We start from the raw sequence: 17,869 nt of genomic DNA, 5'->3' as shown, positions 1-17,869 counted from the left end.
TCTAGAACTTTTCTTGCAGTCAAAATTCTCGATCTTAAACTTGATGATAGTCGACATTGTAAACCATCTACTCTACGTCTCTACCACTTAATAGGGATTGATCGTATGCAAAAGTATAAGTTAACCGAGAATACTCTAAAAAAATACAAATGCAATATAAGTATTTTGAAGAAAAATTTCATAAAATATATAGTGCTCACTATGTATAAATTATGATACAATACAAAACTCTGAATATTGAGGCGATAAGAAAAATACAAACTCATAATGTAGAAAATCTCACAAATAAGATATTTATATTTATTATAAAGAAATAATTTTACACTTAAACTAGTGATACACTTTTGCTACCGATCGGTGTTCTTGATGCTTCGCCTTTTTGCTTAGCATTCTATTATTCGTTTTCACCTGGTTTTATTTATTTATTTGTACATATTTTATTTATGAGAAAATTCCACATGGTAGTATAGAATTTTCATGAAACGTTAATGGTAACACTTTTGTAAGATTTTTCCACATGGTAGCATTCAATTTATACCTTATCTAACTGTCGTAATATTTTCCTTTAAATTCTTGACAATTTTCGTTTAATTCACCATTTTGACAAATCTACCCTTATTAAATGTTCGTTGTTGTCTTTATAATTTGCAATAAACCATTTTTATGCTCTCAAATTTTTAATTCACCATTTTGACGTTTAATTTACTATTTAATTCATCAATACTCTCACATGTTGTAACATTTTATTTTCATTCAAATTGTTGGCCTTTTTGACAAAAGGTACCTTGAGCACTATTACATTAGCCATAATGTTCATTTAATGTAATTAACTAGGATCATAAAGTTCAAAAGATGCATTTCAAGCACTAATACATATGTACATAACTAGGGTAAATTTATAAAGACAACAATTTGAATGAAAACAAAATTGTTACAACATTTGAAAGCTTTAATTAAATAAAATGGTGAATTAAACGTCAAAATGGTGAATTAAACATTTGAGAGTATAAAAATGAATTAGAACAAATTATAAAGACAACAATCAACACTTAATAAGGGTAGAAACGTCAAAATTGACAATAATTTAACGGAAAATGCTACAACAGTTAGATAAAGCATAAACTAGATGCTACCATGTGAAATAATCTTACAAAAATGCTACCATTGGCGTTTCATGAAAGTTTGATGCTACCATGTGGAATTTTCCTTTATTTATTTATGTTTTAGACTATTGGGATTTTTTCTAAGGATTCAACTATGGATCTTTCTTGAGCCAAGGGACTCTTTGGTTGCACTCTCTTTTATGAGTATGAGTCATCGCCTTCTTCCCTCTCCAAACCCTATTCATAGTTCCTATAAGCAGAATACACTGATATGATGATGACGACTTAACAGTGTACAGTAGTAAGTATGCTTACATGAGCTTATGTGAAGGTTTAGTTTGTATGCTATGGAAGTAATACTTCCTATTTATAGAAAAACTAAACAAGGTAATGTGATCACAACCTCAAACAAATAAAAGCCCTAGATGAACATTTGGAATGTTGCTTGGTGACATTGTTCAAGGATGGATTATCTCGGATTTTTTTATGAAATGTTACAATATGAGTGTCATTTGCTCCAAATAGGAAGAATTATACATTTAACTTGACTTTTTACAAACTTTTATTTTCTCGAAAATTTGCATAAAATCTTCCAAATCAATGTAAAGATTGGTGAGTTGAGGCACACAAATAACCTCATGATCATATTTTGATGATGAATGGCACGCAACATTTTTTTTTCTCATAGAACCATATATGATTCTATGATATTTTGATCACAATTAGCAGTGGCTTAACTCAATGTTGAAGGACAATAATACCTATGATTATGAGACCATATTGTTAGTAGTAATGACATTATCAAGCCGAGATTCTGAGAATCAGGTCTTGTTTCAGGTGACATATATACTACGTTTTCCAGGAGGCATTTAGGTTCGATTCTCATTGCCTCCTTTCCTAGCACCCGTTCCACAACGTAAAAAAACATTATCCAGCTACCAAAAAAGTTTATCAATATTCATAAGGTTTCAGTAAGCGCTGAGCATCTTTTGTTCCCTTGGAGGCGATGCTGGTCTATGGCTTACGCAGAGCTACGACAAGTTGATGCCTCATTTGTGTGATGGCAACTTAAATTTGAGTTCTCTGTTTACATTTATATGCTTCAATCAGCAATCTCCATTGTGCAACACATTCCTCATTTCCCTCCCTTCTTCCTTTCATGACACGCCTTTAGAGCTTGAACCTCTGCATCAGTGTGAAACGAGCAAGAATATATCAGCAAACACTCAAACACTCAAACACATGTAAATTAATGTAGTCGTGAAAAGGTAACGATTATTCATATTCCATTACGCAATGCTTTCATAGAAGACACTTATAAACAGATCCCATAGTTTCCGTACAAAAGGTTTTACTTGAAAGGAAGCAAATGAAACTTCTTATAGACCTTCAACATTTTTTTAGGTATGCTGCCAGTTTATGCAGGTATGATACAGGTTCTACCGGATTTAATGTGACAAGCGTAAAACTTGGGGGATGTTTGGCAAACCGCTGATAGTTAATTACAATGGATGATTAGACCAACTGATTTTAATAACTGGTTTTGAACCCGCTGCTATGAGCAGCTTGTTCAAAACAGCTTATTCATGTCAATAAGTTATTTCAACCAGCTAGTTTACCAAACATTAAAATTGGCTGGTTTGACTACTCAATTCTCTATTTGTATAATAAGCTGAAATTGCTCAATAAGCCATCTTGCCAAACACCCCCTTGGTAAAATGGTGCTAGCATCCACCGGCTTGTTGAACTCATGCTACCAATCAAGACGTGCAAAAAGCTCAAGATCTTGAAAGTAGACTCCCTAGAAGTTACTAAAATATTCGTTCAGCAAGAGTTATGCGGAGTGGAATGCAAAAATATCCTCAACACCAAAAAAAGTGATAAAGTGAGAGCGTAGAAAAGAAAGCATACCCCTCTGGCACGTTTTCCAGTTTCTATCACTTTTGATCAGACAATCCTGCAGGTATGCAGATTCATATTACTGAAACACAGAAAGAAAATTTTAAGGTATTAATACAATGTCAGACTGTCGCAAGTACCTGCAAGTTCAAGTAAAGAGAGGAGCAATCTCCGAGCTGTTTCACATTCTCGTCTTCTTCATCTGCATCAGTCTGATGAAGTAATTGCGGTGGCTGCTGAGGTTTTATGGAAGGAGACTGATGAGATGAGATGGTTTCATCATGTAGGGTTGCTTCTGTATTTGACTTCATACTCTAAGAATATATCCTTCTCCAAAGAATAGACAAATGTCAATTTGCTATGGTAAAAATTGGAGAATTGAGAAAATAGTAACTATTAAGTCGATATGAAACTAAGAAAAACAACACGAAGAGTGGGTTTTCAAGGTTAAAAGAAGAAAAGATTTTGAAATTTGAAAGAGTAGGTAAATACTAGATATAATAAGGCATCAGAACACTTCCAAAGACTAAAAATATTCAAACTGACAAGCAATTTGACTATCAGTGTCCAAGGCCGAGTGTTCTAATGTAAAGATTCCAATCTCCCACTATGAATAGAGGAAAAATTACCGTGATTAATACAAACTTTCATTAATTTCCCTACAATAATACCAACTTTTGATTAGCTATGAATAATACCAACTTAGGGGTGTTTGCCAAGAATAATACTACTAATTTTGTTTATAGTAGGCTATATGACAAAAAAAACAAAGGTAAATTAATGGTTAAACAAAAGTTGGTATTATTCCACAAAAACACACCCCTAAGTTGGTATTATTCATAGTTAATCAAAAGTTGGTATTATTGTAGGGAAATCAATAAAAGTTTGTATTCTTCATGGTAATTTTTCCTTGAATATATTACTATTCTTAACATCCAAACCATCTGCAATGCCTTTCACATTTTGAGCAAACAGAAATGAAAGTCGTCTGATTTGTAGCTTCAAATGTGTGATCAACCACAGAGGCTATTCCAAATCAATGTTAGATAGGAACATTTAGAGAAAAGTGCAGATAACTCTTGTGCAAGTTTCGTCTGCTCAAAGAACATTCAATTTGTAGTATAATCAAAAATTTTTCTTACTTTATAAACTCTTTCGCAGTAGTAGGAAGACTGTATAGGGCTGCCAACCAACATCAGAGGTTCTACTTTGCGATAACCCCAGCCCACAGCGAGTCACAATCCATTAGTCTTTATAGGCTGAGCATCCACATGCCTCTAATAGGAACGGTTACCTCATTACTGGTCTCGGATCTTGAACTCTTGATATCAAGACTCAACTCCTCTCTTATAAAACAAAGTTGGCTTTCCAAGATGATATTGACGAGGTTCTAAAGGTGAGAGTACATATCCAAATACATTATGCTTGATGTAATAACCACTTATCCATTCAATAAGTTCTCTCATATTTGTCTTGATAAGGGAGCCCCAAAAAAGTTGTTCAATAGCAGGTTTTTTTTTCTAACGCTGAAGCTTAAAAAGCCAAAACCACCATATTATCAATTTTACTTCAAATCTGACACATTTTTAGTTTCTTCATCAGTTCTTATTTTAAAGCACCATATTTTCTTTCTAGTCCACATACATGCTCAATGTCCTGTAATACAGCTCAAAAAAGTAATGAAAATCCTGCTCCCATAAGTCTAAAATTACAAAGATCACTAATAACACTAATTCTACACATTCAGCATAACAGCAAAACTTAGTGGTCTAATGCATAAGCATGCCACTAAATAGGTCAATAATGCCATAGCATTGCCTCATTTGAGCTCTTTAGATGTAACAGGTATTCCTAAAATTTCATCACCTCGATCCTCCTCGCAGATATGAGATCACTACAATACTTCAAAAAAGTTTCTTGCATTAACCAAATACACATACTTTCTCCAAAGTACAAACAATTTACAAAATTCAAAAGGAAAAATGGAAAAGGCATAAAATTTTCATTATTGAATTAACTAAGGGCATTGTCCATTCCCAATGCAGCTAAAAATTTATGGGTCTTTGGCTTCGAATTATAATGGACTATATTAATAGCTCACTAAATCACATGCACTAGTTATCTTTGTGATGTTGCACATAATATTGCTACCAAAGGTCATTTAAAAATAGTGAAGAATTCAGGGTACTATATTGGTAGGCTGAATACTCTGCTTTGTATGTGTGCTGAAACTAACTCAACTATAATATTAGTTGGGTTTTGATCAGTTTTCTTGAACAATGGCACCCAAGCCTAGATTGCCTGATTGCATCTTTGTTATCATGGTAAGGATGCGTACATCCGACCCCCAAACCCCAGCCTAAATGGAGCAACTATTAACATTGAGGTAATGGAATTGTGTTGTTGCTTTGTTTTGACTAGGGTCATAAAGAATATATCCTCCAATATGCAGGCTAAAAACCATAGACACAATCCTTCTACATCAGCTAAAAATTCTGGCCATACAAAAGTAAGTCATTTCCTAATATCTCATTCCAATCCATGTCTATCTAAATAAACTCAACATTGATTTTAAGTTTCAAATAAAACGACAATGGAACTTTCCATGGAAAAACAAAAACCTACAAAGTAATGCACCCAGAAGTAGCAAATGGATGAGAAAAACATCAAAAAATCAAATGTAAAAGATTCAAATCAATACCAACATCATAATGGAAGAATCAAGTAATCAACAATTTGATTATTTACTGCTCCCTAAGAGCGAAATCAAACTTAACACAAACTGAGTAGATTATTAATCAAATTAATAGGGTTTAAAGCTCAAATTCGGTTAACATACCAGCAAAAGATGATCTTTCGTTGCTTCAATCTTCAATTTGGTTCAAATGAAAATGAAAAATGGAATGAAATGTGAAGGAAAGAATCAAAAATGGTTAGAACTTAGAAGTAGAACGAAAGAATAAGAGGGGTTTGTGGCGTGGGTTTATGTGATGATTAACCTGTATAATATTTTCGTTTAGTTGGTGTCATTTTAAATTAATATTAATTTTTTTTATCTTGATTCTTGAGTAATGTAAGGACTGAGAAATAACATATTTCCGATTTTATTAAAATTGTTATATTTCTCTTGCAAATAATACCATAAGTATTAATATGTATTATTTTAGTAGTAAAATAAATATTATTTTTTCAAAAGTAAGATTTTGAGTTCGATTCTCATTTCATCGTACTCCTCACTTAATATATTCTGCAAGCAAAAAAATGTATTAACAAGTATAATAGTATGAGCCATACCTATACAATCGACCGAGTGTTTATTAAAGGCCTTGATCTAGCATATTATTTAAACGAGTCGAGTTTAAGTCTGATTAATTATGCTTTTTTTTAATTCTATTCAAATGTCCTACTCTTTTTATGTTGCATCAATTTAAAAAATTACTAAATAAGAAAATAAAACATTTGATGTGGATATGTCAAAATAAAAAATAAGACATTTACTAGTTTAGGTGAGAGTATTTAAACTTGTTTGAGGTTTGAGGGTCTCAATTCAAATCTTTCAAGTTTAAGACTTAGTTCATTTGTTTGATCAAGAGTTTTTGAAGTTTAAGAGGGTGTTTGGCAAATTAGCTTATTGAACAATTTTAGCTTATATTGATATAAATAGAGGGTTGGGTGGTCAAACCCACTAATGCTAGTGTTTGGTGAATTTGCTGGTTGAAACAACTTATTTATACGAATAAGCTGTTTTTGAACAAGCTGCTTACAGCAGCGGGTTCAATATCAGCTGGTCAAACCAGCTAATTAAATCAGTTGGTCAAATCAGTCACTATAATCAGCTATCAACTATCAATCATTAGTGTTAGCTATCAATCATTTGTCAAACACCCTCTAAGACTTGAAACTCACAAGGACTTGTTGATTGTTTGCTCATTTTACTAAACAAAATGTTCAAGGCTTAGTCCTCTCAACTGCTATGTGCCGACATTTTGTCTTGCACAAGTTTCTTTTTCCTTTAAATGTTATTTGTGGGGGATTGTTGAACAAATGAACCTTTAAAGGCTTAGAATGGAAAATAACATAACCTTATAAATGTGATTGTTGGGACTTTATCATTTGTCATTAATCTTTAATATGTTGGTGATCTATCATGATTAGTTGTTAAACCGACATTGATACCTCCAACAACTATATTTATCGGATTTTAAAACAATGCAAAATGTCTAATGTAAAACTGACTCGATAATTCGAATGAACATCTCTTACCCTATCAAAGGGATGAAAAACAATTTCCAAATTCCAATCAATAGGCAATAGGATAAGCCATATTTGTCATCCCTTAATTATCACCAAGCATTTCCTCTGCCCTTAAGAAATTGTCACTATTTTTATTTTCATATATTCCTTTAATTTTACAATATTTTTTATTTTTTTCTCATTTTCTCACTTCTAGTCCAATCCATATGATTGATGTGAAAAGGTGCATTATCTAAATTAGTACTACTTGTATATACGTTTTGGTATATACATTTTGGCAAAATGGAGAAAATAGAAGTTCACAGATAATACACCACTCAGGCAAATGCTCAATAAACAAAATTGACAAACTTGAACATGGCTTTTGTTTTTGAGTTCCATTTATAGAGATGAAGCATTGGTGAAATCAAACAACTCCTCTTAGGAGATAACATGATCATCATTTATGCACAAGGATATAAACCCTTAGTTGAAATGAACTTGGCCAAAAAAAAAATTTAATTTCTCTAATTTATTAAAAGTAAATGTTACACAATAATTTTTCAAATTCTCCCTCTGTCAAAAATAGCTCCAATTACACATGAAATGAAAATTTAAGTAAAAGTGGCGGTAAAAGATACTACTCCGTCCTTTTTGAATTGCATTAAAGAGGAATTGATATATTTTTAAAAAAGTGATAATAAATAGAGAGAGAGAATGAGTTGTGTGGATGAAATTAAAAGAGAGTTAAAAGAAAGTGATGGGTTATTGTCCAAAAATAGAAATGATGCAAATTTAAGTGGGACGAACCAAAATGAAAAATAATGCAAATTCAATGGGACGGAGAACGTATATTATATGGAAAAGTGAGAGAAATGCGTGGATGAAATAAAAACGTAAATTTTATGTATAAATGTGAATTAAAGAATAAGTGTGAAACTTTGTCGATTCATATAATTTGAAATGTGATTGTTGTATTTGTACTATAAAAATCAAAAGACTTGACAAATATTTCGGTTTAAGAACTTCATATACTTAATCGATCAATTAGTATAAAGTAGTAGAAAATCTTTATTAATTGAATATGTTTAAATTAAAATGAATAGACGAAAAATATGTTAGTATTTTATAAACAAACAAAAAAATAGTTTTGAACCCGAATTCAGACCTTAGATCAGGTAGAATGCCATACACTAAGAATCAGGGTCTAAAATTTTCAAACCCTAAAAAAATAGGGTTTAGATTTAGATCTAGCCAAATTCGACTCAAATCCTACCCATACCTATCTCTATCTATGACAAGAGTAAAAGGAAAACACAAATTGTTGTGAGAGACAGTCTTTCCGAGAGACCCATTAAATATATAGGCTAAATAGTCCAATTAATACAAAATAAAAAGAAATTAAAAATATGGGTTTCTTGTTTTGAGATCATTTCTTTAAAAGACGATTTCTTAAAAGATAGTTGAGTAGTTGAAAAGAATATTACTCAACTAATTGGCTAAGGGCTAACCATAATTCTCACCTTTTCAACTTGGTAAGTTCTTATTGGAATTTTCCCACACGCCTAAAATCACCATCAAATGACATAATCACATGCACTTACTTACACACACCATGAGACTTGAGAGCACTATAAAATTCAACCCAAACATCCCCCAAATTCCCTACTATCATATTCATCACCTAATCATATCACTACAATTTTACACCATTTTCTAAGTATCCAATCATCCAATCATTTATGTTCATCAATGAATAGCAAAATGTTTCATTATACTTCATGTTTTCAAGCAAGATTGCTACATTTTACATCATGTTTCCTTGTGCTTACAACTCTATTTTCCTACTTTCCAAAATTATGTTCTTCATATGAAGCTGATAAAATTTCAAGCTTTCCTGGGCAACCTCCTGTTAGTTTCCAGCAATTTGGTGGTTATATAACTGTTGATGAAACCCAGAAAAGAAATCTATTTTACTACTTTGTTGAAGCTGAAACTAATCCTTCTTCTAAACCCCTTGTTTTGTGGCTAAATGGAGGTTTTTTTACCACTTTTTGTTTGATTTTATTCTTATTTTCATTTTTTTAATGTTTTGTTTATGTTTATTCATTTAGAAGAATATATGTGAACCGCCTAATTAGGAGACTCAATTTATAGTGTATATTAAGTGTTTAAAGTTACAACGTATCATAATCATCAGGCGTTTAAAGAATTTATCAATTTTTACTTCGGCTTATGGCTTCTGTTATCAGTTTAAAATTTTAGTTAAGTTGGTTTCTTGACATGGTATCAGGACACTGCGATAACTGACAAGAGGTTATGGGTTCAAATTTCAACTACCCCTCATTTAAAGTGGAATATTCAACTCCAACTATAAAGAGAGTTTGTATTATATCCACATTTCAAGCCCAAATGGCTCTTGTTTGAAGGGGCATGTTAGAATATATAATATATCGTGAGCTTCAACCGTCAGCTTAAGTTTTTGATATAATTGATTCCCTGACAATATAGGGTTTATGTAGCCGACTTCAAGTTTTTTGGATTAAGACTCTATCATTGTTGGTGGTGGTTTATTCATGCGTTTGTGTTTCAGGGCCTGGTTGTTCATCAATTGGAGCAGGAGCTTTCGCTGAACATGGACCTTTCAAGCCTAGTGGAAGTGTGTTAATCAAGAATGATTATAGTTGGAATAAAGGTAATTTTTTATTTAAAAACTAGCTAATACAAATTAGAATCAAAGTGGAGTAAAAATATATTTTCTCTATTTCAATTTACTTGTAACACTGTTTTTTTTTAAATATTGTACAATACTTATAACATTATTCTTTTTGGATAAAAGTAATTAAAAAATTTTCTATTTTACCCCTATTTTATTATCACTTTATATATTATTAACTTTTTACCTATAATTATTAGGGTATTATAGACATTATGCACTTGACAATGACACTTCTTAATTAATACTTGTGTCAAAAGACAATGTTACAATTAAATAAGAACGAAGGAAGGACAATTAACTTTTAAGCTTCAATTTATTTTAATTATGTTTTTTTTGAAATTTTTTGGCTCTATAAGAACATTAGCTATGATTAATACACCAATAATTGTAGTGACCCAAAGTATATTTATAAGTAAAACACGTGACACATCTTGAGCTATATCCAATTAAGTGGCACCCCCATTTAATGGATATGGCGCACATATACAACAACTAATAAAAGTGCGTCACATGGAATGATTTTAAATTAGTATTAGCAAATATGGGAAAACATATTGTTCTAAAAATACAAATATGATAAAGAGTAAATGATAAAATTAGTGAAAAGTACATGTGACAGAGTAAGTGAAAGAGAAATATACAGGCCAAATGGTGTAACACATTAGTGCTAGTGTTCTAAGCAAATAATTTAATTAAATTAATACAAAAGTAATAATATTATAGAGTAATATAAACTTATATTTAAGACCCTTTAATTTAGGAGCTTTATACTGCCAAACAACTTACACTTATACATGCCATACTAGAATCACTATGTTAGAAAACCACAAAATAATTTCAAATAATTTACTTAGTTTTGTGATTAATAATTGCAGAAGCAAACGTAATTTATCTTGAATCACCAGCAGGAGTTGGATTTTCTTACTCAGCTAATAAATCATTTTATGATGGAGTCAACGATGATATGACAGGTTTTTCCTCGCATAATTTTAGTAATTCAAAATATTTAGTTTTATAGATATTAATTTTCTCTTATGCTAACAAGATTAAATACTTAATCCTATATATTAATGAATGTTTTTTGTTTCCTATGCTCAGCAAGAGATAATTTAGTGTTTCTTCAAAAATGGCTAGAAAAATATCCAGAATACAAGAATAGAAATCTTTTTCTCACCGGAGAGAGTTATGGAGGTTACATTCTAGTCCAAGAAAGTTCACACTCTCTATGTTCCTATAAATTTGCTACACTACATTTAAAAACTCTAATTTCAATTTACCTAATGTAGCAAATTTAGATGAATAGAAAAATATCCCTTGTTATTATTAAATACTTTCCTTCTATAACAAAGTTTAAACTTTGGAACAGGGCATTATGTTCCACAACTTGCTAATGTCATATTGACATCAAACCTTAAATCAAATCTCAAGGGAATTGGTGTAAGTAACATGAATAAAGTTATATACACCCGAGCTTTCAAAATCCGTGTAAACAGAATTCTAGACGGAATTTAAGAGCAATTTAAATTAAAGTAACGTTAGAATAATAAAATATTGTCTATTTTTTTATGAATGCAGATAGGGAATCCGCTACTAGAGTTCAACACCGACTTCAATTCAAGAACAGAATATCTTTGGTCTCATGGACTAATATCAGATGCAACATATGAACTTTCCCAAAAAATTTGCAATTATTCACAAATTAGAAGACAAGCACAAAAAGGGTTCTTATCTCCTTCTTGTGCCCTAGTAAATTCTCATATGTCTAGTGAAATTGGCAAGTTTATCGACAAATACGACGTCACTTTGGACGTTTGTATTTCTTCTATTTCTCAACAAGCTCACATCCTTGATCATAGGGTAAATAAGGTTGTGTTTTCTAATGTTATTTGATATTTACAAATTATTTTTAACAGTCTTGAATTTGAATCGTCTATACCCTTTTTACATGATGGAGTAGAATGATGTGTTTTAGATCTTTGTTAAGAAGTCTAAAAAATTGATTATCTAAGGGAGTCATAGGATGAATTTAAGATATTAGTATAGATTGAACCGAACTATCACTTTTATATATGTTAAATTTTTGTGTTATATATTGCACATTTGCTCAATATAATATAAATATTAATATGATTTCTAATCACATGATCCGTGTTATAACCTAGGCAGGTTCAAACCTAAATTCTCCTGATTTAAAACAATCACTTACACTAGGTCATTATTGACTATGCCTTAAAGTTGTCCTCATATATATGGTGAAAGTTTAATAGGTCTCTTAAGTACTAACTCCATCCTGTTGAGATTGTTTTTTTTGTTTTTTTTCAGAATTTTTCACATAAATTTGTATAATTTAAGTGGGTCTAAAGAGTATTAAATAATTTAGTTTTTTGTGTATGTTGTATTTTAGCTTAGTAGCACTGATTAAGACTTTGATTTGATTGTGATGTTATGACAGAATGAAGAGAAAGTAGATGTTTGTCTAGATGATGAAATAACCCAATACTTCAATCGAAAGGATGTACAAAAAGCCATGAATGCACAACTTATTGGAGTCACTCAATGGTCTACTTGTAGCTTGTAAGATTCTTTCTCATTCTTTCCCAAAAATGGTCTATGTTTGCACAAAGATGTATTCCCTTCTTGCTATATTTTTTTATTTTAGTTTGTCTTATTAAATTTACTACGGTTTAAATTTTTGTTATGGCCAGTTAATACTATTTTTTTTAATTTCAATCCGCATATTTGTGTTATCTATTTATCGCATTCACAGACTTCGTTCATTTCTCCATAAATCACTTTATCACTCACTTTTAACCATTTTTCTTAATTCGGTCAAATTTTATCTTTATAACAAATGCTACTGAACAGAAAAAGTAATATATGTTGACTATATTATAACATATACACAAAATATCCTTGACGTTAACAAATTAACTTAACTAAAAAATTTAATTGATGATTATATATATTATTTTATGAGTTAAGATAAAGTTAGCATTAAAAATTATTAATCTTTTTATATGGTTCTAATATCACACCAACCGATAAATTAAAGAAGAGAAAGACAAAAAAAAGTTGATTTTTTTTCTTTTTACAATGTCATTCCTCTAACAAAGTTATAAAGAATGAGATATTATTGTTTATGTGGGGTTAAGGTTAAGGACATGGGGTGGCATGGCATGACCGTTGGCCATAGAAAAAAGTTAAGATCTTGCACACAAGATAGAATGCATCCAACAATTATTTATAATTGTATAACTAATGTTTTATGGTCTAAATTCAACAACTATGCTTGGAAAATGAAAATATTGTTTTTTCTTTCGGAATAAAGCCAAAACTTTATATCACCTTGTTACATAGGGGAATGAATTTCTAGCCGTTGTGTCTTTATTGACCCGTGAACATCGCATTTGATTCAATTGTTTTTCCATTACTCAATCATATTTATTTATAAGGTCTTAAAGTTTTACCTTAAAAAAAAGCGTTAAAGTTGAATATCAGTTAATAAGAATAATCGTATGTATGTATAAAACGTTAAAATTAGATACTAAATTTAATTGTATGTTTGTATTAGGCGTTAAAGATGAATATCAAGTATAACTGTATGTTTATATAAGACGTTAAAGATGAATATCAGTTACCAAGTATAAACGTATTTGAATACCTAATAAGCGTATGTTTGTATTAGGTGTTAAAGATGAATACCTATTCAGAAAAGCATTGCCCTAAAATAATACTAGAGTATTTGACTAAAAAATAAAGTTAAATTAATAGTTAAATAAAAGTTCGTATTATTTATGGTTAATTAAAAGTTAATATTATTATTAAATAGTTAGTGTTAATTTGTATTATTTATGATAAATTTTCCTACATATTTCATGCATTGAAATATTTGAGTTCTAATGATGTAGTGTGCTAAATTATCACATGGAGGATCTTGAGGTTCCTACTCTTCCACTCATAGGGAAATTCGTGAAGAGTAGCATTCGAGTTTTGGTTTACAGGTATTCTTTTATTTGTACGTTTATTGATATTTGCACTATATTAAAAATCGGATTTTATCTTGGTTGAAAATTAAGTATTATTTTTTAGGAAATATTTTGAATTTAATTTCACCTTGACGTACTCTTCCTTTCACTCCCCTCAGCCTACCATAAATTGAAAAAAAAGACAGAAATTTTAATTTCATATCGTTAAAGTGTATATTATTAGTTTATTATCTATATGTGAATTGTCGCATGAACATAAGAAGGAAATATGTCACTTTATGAACTTGAGTAGTAACTTTTACTACTACCAATTGGTTTTAGTAGTGAACCTTCTTTGAGGTATATAAATTACCTCTTCTCCTCCTAATTATTTTGAGTTCCTAGACACATTTTTTATATTTTAATATGGTATCAGAGCTCAATTTACTGTTAAGTCTTTACGATTGATCATTTAATCGTACAACTACTTAAAGGGCCTTAGATTAATTGTTTATTCCCAATAATATTTGTAATATTTTTAATGGGCTAAAATTCTAAGGCACTCACATATGAGGAGAAACATTAAAATTTTCATTATTACTCACATGTGAATTGTACCAGACTCATTTTCTAAGTTCTAATGGTACAAAAATCAAAGTATTCCAAAATACTTGTCAACATAAAACCATTGGTTCTTGAATTGAAAATGACCCTTCTTTGTTTTGACATTTCTGAGTGCAGTGGTGACCAAGATTCAGTCCTACCACTAACTGGATCAAGAGCGTTGGTGAATAAACTGGCAAAGGAATTAGGACTCAAAACCACTGTGCCTTACAGATCCTGGTTGTCTGATAAACAGGTTTATTTTCCTTCTTCATTTGCTAATCAAAACTCGAATTTAATCTATATATAGTAAGTTGTTTAATCCTCGGGTCTCAATAGAAAGAGCACAATGAACAATCACTTAGGGTATGAGCAGACATGTTTTGATTATATCATAAAAAGACCAAACAAGGTTACTACAAAACTTATCAATACAACGTATGTGGTTGCCGGGTGCAAAGTAAAATTTTTGCTCAATGCTATGAAATGTTCAAGACGGCTCTGGTTTAATTGACGGTATTGTTAACATGGGCAGGTGGGTGGATGGACTCAAGTATATGGAGACAATCTTGCATATGCAACTATAAGAGGAGCATCACATGAAGCTCCATTTTCACAGCCTGCTCGATCTCTCGTTCTTTTCCGTTCGTTCCTAGAAGGGAAGCCGCTTCCTGATGTTTCTGAAGCTTGATAAGTATTGATTCAACCATACCGCCATAACAAATTTCAACAGTTTTAGTCACAATTTCCATAGCTGTTGACAAATATAAGAACACACTACTGTAATGCAGGAAATACCAATGACTTACCATAATTAAATCACATAATCTGCGTTGCCAATTAGAAAAGATACGATTCGAAACAAAAAGAATGCATTTTAGCATTCATAGGAAATGTCATTGTAGTTTGCAACATAAAAACATGTTTTTTTGAAGTTCAACGCCTCAAATCTAGAATATAAAATAGCTACTTCATGAACAATAAAGACTAACTATGACATTATTAGGACAAGAAGCCGATCATAGGCAGGAAAGCCACTGTTATATCAGTCATGCAGCGTGCCCATCAAATCCTCCTCGCGGTATAAATGATACCTGCATTTCAAAGCAAATCATAAATGAAGTTCTTAATGTCAATGTGGCCGGAGAAAATATAGCTAAAAAAAAAATTAGTTCTTTTCCTATTTTTTCAATAAATTCATCAAAGAGCACATAAAATGAAGCTTCCTTGGGGAGATAGATCGAATATATGCTCTTTTATTTGGCTAGAGCGCATGAGGCATAATAAGATACAAACAAAAATGCTAGATGTTACTCAATTAAGAACTGTCATGTGTCATGTCTTTATGAGAGCGAACTCTCAACCAAAATAAGATACAATTCCTAATTAGAAACCGGTAAAAGTTGCCATCTACTACTCGAATAGCAACATTCTGTCAACTTTCATATCTCTAGGAGAGGACGTTTTCAACCAAAATGAGCCTTTTCCTTGTCTTAAAAATACTAGGTTCATATGCTATAGTTTTGTGACCCGGGGAAGAGTCTAAAAGGAGTTGGCGAAGCACTTCTTTCAGAAATGGAGTCAGCAGTATGAATGAACCAGACGATAATCATCCTTGTTCGACAACAAAAAAACTATTGTTCAATCATTTCTGTCTATTCCTACGTACTCTTACACTCGTATGTCATTCTAGCTGTTTTTTTGTACGTCTTCATTACAATTTCTTAGGTGTGTCTAGTTTCCATCACACAAAACCCCAACTGCCCGTTAAATCCATGCTTTTATCACTTCAAGTTATCACCTAAGCGTTTAATGTTAAGGCAATCTCATTTGGCGTCCTCTTAAGTACCAACACGGAAACACCCAAATTTACTCAATCAAACCTTCAATGGATTTGGATTTTGTTCCCGTAACTCCAAATCATCATTAATGCCTACTCAAGTATTGTCCATCAACGCAATGCCACTAGAAAATGGCATGAAGTATGGCAAATTATCCTGGACAAGCCATGTTAATTTATCTAAAGGCCATTTCTAGGAAAATTAATTAGATTTTTTGCTATGTTCAAACACCACTATCATGCCAACTACAATATACATAGGAAAGGAGCATGCTTAAAGTATGACATTTTATATCATTCAAAGCTGAAAGCACACAGATCAGGAAGCAAGCTTACTCTTTTTCACCAAGCTTCACAGGAGTTCCTCCATATTCAGGCAGCAATACAGTATCCCCTTCTTTCAAAGAAACAGGGACATGATTCCCTTCTTCATTACGAAGGCCCGGACCCACAGCAAGAACTCTTCCAGAGTTCAGCTAGAAAGCCAACACAACCAACAAACTCAGAAAATCCTCCCATTAATTCAAAACAGTACAAGTCTACAACCCATCTCCCAAAAATGAAAAACAAACAGTCATTTGTTAAGAAAAAAAAACAAAATACACTCAAAAAAAGCACTAAACTTTATTGCAAACACCCATTCAATCACTTGTACAGAAAATTCCCAAATATTCCATTTAATTAAATACATAAATGGACCCAAACTAACATTATAATTTATACCAACAATAATTAACTAATCACAAATCAACCCCAATAAAACTCAGATAAAGCTGTTATCTTTTTCCACATATTCTCATATTTTCTGCGAAATAACCAACAATGAACTATGTTTGCAAATTACCCATTACAAAACAAATATACACACATATAAATAAACTGGAAAATTTCAGTGATGAAGCTAACATTTTAAACTAAAAAGAACGGAAAATACAATCAATGAGAAATTTGAGATAAAGATTAATAGTTTATACCTTGGAGCTGTGCTCGGGGAGTAAAATTCCTGCTGTAGTTTTAGTAGGAGGGACAATCTTCTCCACCAAAACTCGGTTCAACAATGGCAACAATCTTTTCGCCATTTTTCAGTAAACAGCGAAAAAAAGAAGAGTGAAAAAGGAATTTTTTTTGGAAGAATGTAAAACCCTAAAAAGAGTTGATTATTAGGGTTTAAGAAAAGAAATTTGCCTAGTTCTTAATATGAAAAGGGTTAATCGTTAATTGACTAAAAAATTGCAAAAATGTTCTTTTGGTAGTAAGCAATTGTTGTATAAGACTATCTCACTATGTTACCAATTTATAAAATAGTCTAATTTTTTAAATAATTAATTTAAGATTGTAAGTGATCAAAATAATGTTATAAGTGATAATTTTAAAACTATTATAAATAATCATTTCAAAATTAAAATTATAAGTGAATATTTTTAGGTTATAATTAGTCACTCTAAATTTATATTATAATTGACATTCTAATACTATAAGAACACATTGACTAAATTCAATAAAAATA

At 31.1% G+C, this 17,869-nt stretch overlaps 3 protein-coding genes across 7 annotated transcripts; 1 reads left to right on the top strand and 2 right to left on the bottom strand.

Moving 5' to 3' along the window:
• Nucleotides 1-1,442: 1,442 nt before the first annotated feature.
• LOC130827615 (uncharacterized) lies at nucleotides 1,443-6,017 on the bottom strand. 4 transcript variants are annotated; one of them, XM_057693402.1, is made up of 5 exons: nucleotides 5,842-6,017; nucleotides 4,145-4,658; nucleotides 3,143-3,329; nucleotides 3,015-3,060; nucleotides 1,443-2,288 (listed from the first exon to the last, which is right to left on the bottom strand). In XM_057693402.1, exons 3-5 carry the CDS (start codon nucleotides 3,311-3,313, stop codon nucleotides 2,239-2,241), a joined length of 267 nt encoding a protein of 88 aa, XP_057549385.1. In that variant the 5' UTR covers nucleotides 3,314-3,329; nucleotides 4,145-4,658; nucleotides 5,842-6,017; the 3' UTR covers nucleotides 1,443-2,238. The 4 variants fall into 4 exon arrangements, with proteins under 4 accessions (XP_057549385.1, XP_057549394.1, XP_057549370.1 ...); XM_057693411.1 differs by having other exon boundaries at nucleotides 4,145-4,904; nucleotides 5,842-5,999; XM_057693387.1 differs by having other exon boundaries at nucleotides 4,145-5,999.
• A 2,771-nt stretch (nucleotides 6,018-8,788) lies between these two features.
• Nucleotides 8,789-15,349, top strand: LOC130827595 (serine carboxypeptidase-like 45). Of its 2 annotated transcripts, none has more exons than XM_057693365.1 (10): nucleotides 8,789-9,273; nucleotides 9,829-9,930; nucleotides 10,830-10,925; nucleotides 11,053-11,145; nucleotides 11,321-11,391; nucleotides 11,530-11,811; nucleotides 12,407-12,528; nucleotides 13,863-13,955; nucleotides 14,661-14,778; nucleotides 15,058-15,349. In XM_057693365.1, the coding sequence occupies exons 1-10, from the start codon at nucleotides 8,988-8,990 to the stop codon at nucleotides 15,211-15,213; spliced, it is 1,419 nt and encodes a 472-aa protein (XP_057549348.1). In that variant the 5' UTR covers nucleotides 8,789-8,987; the 3' UTR covers nucleotides 15,214-15,349. The 2 variants fall into 2 exon arrangements, with proteins under 2 accessions (XP_057549348.1, XP_057549339.1); XM_057693356.1 differs by having other exon boundaries at nucleotides 11,530-11,820.
• LOC130827607 (10 kDa chaperonin, mitochondrial-like) lies at nucleotides 15,217-17,517 on the bottom strand. Its single transcript, XM_057693375.1, has 3 exons — nucleotides 17,337-17,517; nucleotides 16,699-16,838; nucleotides 15,217-15,616 (listed from the first exon to the last, which is right to left on the bottom strand). The coding sequence occupies exons 1-3, from the start codon at nucleotides 17,439-17,441 to the stop codon at nucleotides 15,568-15,570; spliced, it is 294 nt and encodes a 97-aa protein (XP_057549358.1). The 5' UTR covers nucleotides 17,442-17,517; the 3' UTR covers nucleotides 15,217-15,567.
• Nucleotides 17,518-17,869: the final 352 nt, after the last annotated feature.

This window comes from Amaranthus tricolor, chromosome 1 (assembly GCF_026212465.1).
Source record: "Amaranthus tricolor cultivar Red isolate AtriRed21 chromosome 1, ASM2621246v1, whole genome shotgun sequence".
Classification (NCBI taxonomy): Eukaryota; Viridiplantae; Streptophyta; class Magnoliopsida; order Caryophyllales; family Amaranthaceae; genus Amaranthus; species Amaranthus tricolor.
Note: the sequence above shows the minus strand (reverse complement) of the source record. Positions and strands in the feature narration are given on the sequence as shown.